The 6,000-nt window shown below is 39.3% G+C and overlaps 1 protein-coding gene across 1 annotated transcript; it reads right to left on the bottom strand.

The window, feature by feature from the left end:
* Positions 1-3,536: 3,536 nt before the first annotated feature.
* On the bottom strand, positions 3,537-5,423 carry LOC103425330 (non-specific lipid transfer protein GPI-anchored 11-like). Its single transcript, XM_008363410.3, has 3 exons — positions 4,746-5,423; positions 4,604-4,630; positions 3,537-3,995 (listed from the first exon to the last, which is right to left on the bottom strand). The coding sequence occupies exons 1-3, from the start codon at positions 5,071-5,073 to the stop codon at positions 3,799-3,801; spliced, it is 552 nt and encodes a 183-aa protein (XP_008361632.2). The 5' UTR covers positions 5,074-5,423; the 3' UTR covers positions 3,537-3,798.
* Positions 5,424-6,000: the final 577 nt, after the last annotated feature.

The following is a 6,000-nucleotide window of genomic DNA, read 5'->3' as shown; positions in this document are numbered from 1 at the left end:
ACACCCAAAACGTACGGCACACACCCTAATCTTCCAAAAACGCGACGGATCGAGGCAACCAAGGTATGCATCTTCATCCTTTCGACGTTTTGAGTTCATTGGTGCTAGTTTTAGGAAGTGAAACCCTCGAAATCATGTGGAACCCGAACCTCCATTTTTGAGTTACTGTTCATGCACACGTAAAATGTCGTGTTTCAGGGAATTCTAAGCTTGTAGTGAGCTTAGTGAAGTCCTAAGGAGGCTCGGAGTGCTTCGTTTGAAGGATTTGGACGTCGGGATCATGTGGTTCCATTTTGGCCGAAATTCTTGGGAATTTTCCGGTGAGATTTCTTGATTTTTAGAGCCTTAAACTAGTCTATCGTGATTCTTCATGTTTGGGGCTTCAATTTGATATAAAATACGAAGACAATGGGTGAAAAACGAAGGAGAACGAAGAGTTTTAAAACTCGCCGGAAAATGGCCGCTGGAAAAACCAGTCCGGCGAACCAAGGTTGGGGATGATGCGCGTGGGGGCGCGTGTCCCCGTGCTTGTCCTGGCGCGTGGGGGCGCGTGCTGGCTCCAAAAATTTTTCTAAAAATATGTCGACGTCCGTGACGTCGAGTAGATCACTGTGGTATATTTATATACCCAAATTGAGCACCGTATGATAAAGTTATTACGAATTGTTGGTTAGGTGCTTTAAATAACGTTTTATGGTTATTTTGCATATAGGTGAAAATGTGAATTGACGATCCGACCATTGGATCGTCACCAAACTTTGATATGTTGTAATACGTAATATTTGAGGATTATAGGAACTTGCGGATTGGGAATCCGAGTTACGGATCTTCCGGAATTGGAATTGTAAGTTCATAAAATAAAATGTTAACCGTCACTTAGTTTTGGAAATTGACGGAGATCCGACCGTTGGATGGTGATGAAATTTTAGGAGGTTGTCCTAGAGGTATATTGTGGACCTCTGGAAGTTACGGATTTGAAATCTGAGTTGTAGATCTTCCGGATCGAACTACGTAGTGACGTATTTTATATAAGTTATATATTCTATCGATATGAATTCTGAGGTTGGATTTGATTATTGTTTTAGGCGCCGATCGTCATGACGCCTTGGCGTATTGTGCTAGGGAGTTGTAGGGCGAACTCCAGGTGAGTGGGCAGTTTTGTTTTCGTATTACCTATATACAACTATTTTTTCCAGAAAATGCGTTTATATGAAAGTTATGAATTAATTTGCCATGCATGCAATTGTTGAGATACCTAGATTGATAATTGATGCTTATATATATGAATTGACGCGGTGGACGCACAGGTGAGTTTTATTATTATTCAGCTGAGTTATTTTATATTAATTGCATCGAAAGCTCTTAAGCTGCACCTAGGTGTTAGTGCTTATATTGTTATTCACCACACCGCACGCTCGCCTTGGATCCAAGTAGGTGGATGTCGTACAGACCATGTGAGGGTTCCGACATGCTAGTCGTACAGATCACTAGATGTGATTCCGACTAGTGGGTGACCTTAGTTATGCGCGCTGATGATTGATGAGAGAAGCACTAGAGCGTATTATTACACCTATCATCGTACAGACTACTATACGTAGTTCCGAGTGATGTGCAGTGTAGTGCCGTACAGGTCATAGTTGGTGACTCCGGCAGGGCCGTATAGGTCACTGTGGTGACTCCGGCTGAGTGGGATGTTGAGCTTTAGAACCAGCCGTACAGGACCATTGTAGGGTCTCCGGTTGATATATTATTTCACCTGATTGATATTGATGCATTATGATTATATTTTGGGCATGGCATGTCATTATTGAGATATTATGTTGATGAAATTGAGTTGAGTTTGCTGTTGCGTATATATATATATATGTATATATACTATTTTCTGGGAAAGTATACAGGTTTTTACGGTGAGGGGTTAGAAATGTTTTAAATAAAAGGTTTTCGAAAGACTTTGTTTTACTAACCCACTCAATTTTGTTTTGCGCCCCTCCAGGTTCTAGATTGCAGAGCTTTGGTGGCCACGACGAATCCAACGGTGTTCTGACAGAATTCACAAAAGTAGGACTCACCCTCGGGTGTTTCATCTTAGTAATTGTATCTTTAAGCTTCCGAACTGTGTAAATGGTTACGTCACTCTCACGTGACGGCCAGCATGCCCTCCTCCGGGACGGGGTGTGTCATCATTAGTCATTTTGTTGGAAACCAATTGGATTGAAACTTTGAGAGAAAGATTGGCATGTGGTTGAAAGTATTTGAGAAAATATGAAATTGTGGTGTAAGGTAGAAGATAATGAGAAGGTATTTATAGAAAAGTAAAATCTTTTTTTTTTTAATATTTTTTTATTTTTCGGATTTTTTATTAATTTTTAACATTTTTATTAACATAATTAATTTCTGTTGTTGGATTAAAAAAATTTGAAATCCAACCCTCCAGGATAACATTTCAGAATTTTTTAATGTGAATTTTATTTATTTATTTATTTATAAAGGTAAATAACGTGGATCGTTGATCTCGAATCCAATGGCTGATATAGTGCCACGTCATCTAGCCGTTTGCGGAAGGTTTGAATTTTTTTTTTACCGTTGGAAATCCAACGGTCCAGATAAGGTATTCGTTGAAATCCAACGGACGACTTCGCGCCACATGCCCCACAATGGTAACATTTCAGAACTCTGCGTTGCAGGCCCCACCGACTAAAAAGCTGTTGGTGACGCGCCCCTACGCGCACGTGAACGACTCGTGCCTGACACAAATTTTTTTAAATCGTGACTAACGTCACCCTGAAGTTAGCCTGGCATCACTTGGCCCTCAGGCTCTCGGGCCACCGATTCAAGCCGGGCCTCTCAATCGGGCCCCCCTCAGCCTACACGCTCGCATGGGCTAGAGCAAGCAACTTGGGCTATTGGGTAGGAAAAATCGAAGGTCCATCGGGCTATTGGTCCCGGTGGAGTTGCTCTTACATTTACTCTCCCACCGCTCACCCTTGTTTTTTAGGATTTTCGACAAAAGTTGATATAAGAGATTATTTTCAGTGGTATAATTTTTATTTTCTTTTACTGTACTTTACTATGCTTTACCATCATATGTGAAATGAATTCAATCTCGCTCACACGCACTCTTGTCTTTAGTCACTTTTAAAATTTTATTTATCCATATTTTTCCACATCATTACACTTTATTACTTCGTCACCTTCTTAGTGTCGACCATGATAGCTCAATTTCCAAGTCGGGATGTGTCAGTTTGGTTCTCCTCTCTAAAATGCATACTACATCATGCATCTTACATTTACTCTCCCACCCTGCTTTGGGCGGGGACATTGCAAACAGAATGATAAGAGGCTGACTTGCTAAAAGCTGACGAGAACCGCGGGCGTGTTCTTAAGAAGATTGAAACTGGGACATGGTTGTCAAGTCGAACCACAACCTAATGATTCTCAACATCTACAACATCATGCATCTTACATTTACCCTGCACCCTTCGTTGCCCTCTCCTAATGCCGCGTTTGCGCAAAATGCGGCCACAACACGAGAAATGTTTCGTTCAAACGTCAAATTCAATAGGAAAGGGAGCACAAATGTACATAAATACTGGAATAGGATAGAGATTAATACATTAGGAAAACGTTGTCCAACCAACTAAGCCATCGAAACAGGTTTCGAGTGACCCCGAAAACAATGTTAAAACCTAGCTTAGTCACCCCTCAGAATGAACTAACCCCAATGGTAAAATAAACAGAAGTGCCATATATCACATCATCCCTCTCTACTCGCAAAAATGGCACCACCAAACTCGGCTCTCAGAAACAAGGGAATGATGCAATTACAAGACCAACAAGTAGGGATCCAACCGAACTAGCGAGCGTAAAAGAACCTGAGCTTCCCTGAGGAGATGCAGCGGGTGTTTGCTCATTCCCTCCAGTAGTCGACGACGCTGGTGCACCACCAATGTCAGCACCTGACATTGGAGAAGGTGCCGGCGAGGTAGGTGCTCCACCTATATACATACAATTCATTAATCTCAAGGGACAAATCCACCAAAAGTTGAAATCAAAACAAGTATACGCACTCGTATAATATATAGTGAATTTGGACACTCGGAGTTTGCAGTAATATGAATTCATCGAAGGAAAGTAATTTTCGCACACCGTTGATCTCTTTGCAATAAAAGAGACAGAAATAAAGAACCATGTGCAGAAATTGCTTTCCTTCATTAAATTATTATTCAAGATTAACACATGCGTTTAATTCTAAACAGTATCCTATAGTGTAAAGATCAAGCAAAGTCCAGAAAGAAAATGAATGAGGATCATTCGTCAGATACAGTTTACATTCAATTTTAAATAAAAAAATTACAATAATTTCTGAATTTTCGATGATCGAATGTGACTGAAGGATCTAAAAATCCTCAAAAAGAAACCGTCGAAGAAAAATGCCCCAAAACAAATCAGCCAAAATAATAAATAATTAAATATAATATAAACTAAATACTTTAAATATGCTTGAGTGCTGTCCAGATCTAGGTATAATTAATAAAATAATTAAACAACAAACAAATAATTAAACAAATAGCAGAGCAGCATTAAGATAATAATATGAACATACCAGGAGCACCAGCAGGACTGAGAGATACTGAAAAAAACAACAAAACAAATGTTAAAAAGAGGTTTACTCGTCAATCTTAATTCCCAAAAAATCTAAAAATAAATAAAAATAGATAAAAAGAGAAAAGAGAAGGAAGACAGACATCCACAGTTGGAGGCAGACGGAGCGGAGACTTTGCAAGCGGCGGGGAGGGAGATGGCCTTGGTGATGTTCAAAACGACGCCGAGTTGAGCACTGCTTTTGAAGGCCTCACAGAGGCAGGAAGCGTCGGCTTTGAGAACAGTCTTGAGGCCACTGCAGCAAGTCCCTGCAGGCTTCGTGTCCGTGCTCCCATTCGACACAAACGACAAGCAGTCCGCCATGTTCAAGATCAGGCTCGAGCAGTCCACCGCAGGAGCCGGCGCCGCGCAGTCCCCAAGTCCAAACAGAAGCACCGCCATCACCACCACCAGAGTCGTTGCTGCTCCCATTTTTTCTTGTGGGATTGTGAAAACTCAAGAAGGAATGATGGCACAAAGTAGGAAGTGGGTTGGTGAGGGATGGGATTTTGTAGGATTAATATATAAGGGAGGGGATTAAGTGGCGAGGTGGGAAGGAATGATGGCACCAAGTGAAGAACTCTAACTCCCAACAAAAGATAATGGACTTTATCTCTCATCAAGGTAAAGTATATAGAGAGAGAGACAGAGAGTGAGAGGACAGTGGGCGCAATCGGTAGTCGGTGCTATGAAGTGGGGCTCTATACGTGTATCGCATCGCGTGCTCCTTGTTTCATGCCATTAAATTTCAAAGGCCTCTTTTTCTATTTGAAATGATTTCTACGCATCTTTTTTTTCTCTTGACCTAAATAAGTTAGGAAAGTTAATGAAAAAATTTTGAAATTTTTTCATTTTAACGATAATGATAAAATAAAAGATAAAGTAAATAGTATTATAATTAATTTTTTAATGTAAAAATATAATTTTTCGTTAAAATAAACAATACTAAAAACTTTTCGTTAAAATTCTCAAATAAGTTTTATTTTCTCAATGATTAAAAGTATATAGTCACTTATAGATTTGACATCAAATTCAACGGAAAGCGAGGGTGGCGATTATTATAGTATCAGAAAGAAATTATGTTTATCATTTTTAAATAAAAGATTAATTGGTAGTTTCATTTAAAAATAGAAAAGACTTACATAAGTATTTTTATTTTTCACTAAACAATGAAAATAGTTATGTTTATAAATCTTAGTATATGTTCGATTCTCACTAAACTACTTCTCCTCTTAAAAACTAATTATTTAATGGAGAGTGATCAAATTCTTTAATCATCATGTGACCAAAGAAACATTTATGTGCCCTTTACACATTTTCTCTATTTTCTTGTGGTTCGATTGAATAAAATTAAAAATT

This window comes from Malus domestica, chromosome 15, assembly GCF_042453785.1.
Source record: "Malus domestica chromosome 15, GDT2T_hap1".
NCBI classification, from domain to species: domain Eukaryota; kingdom Viridiplantae; phylum Streptophyta; class Magnoliopsida; order Rosales; family Rosaceae; genus Malus; species Malus domestica.
This window is presented reverse-complemented; position numbering and strand designations above follow the sequence as displayed.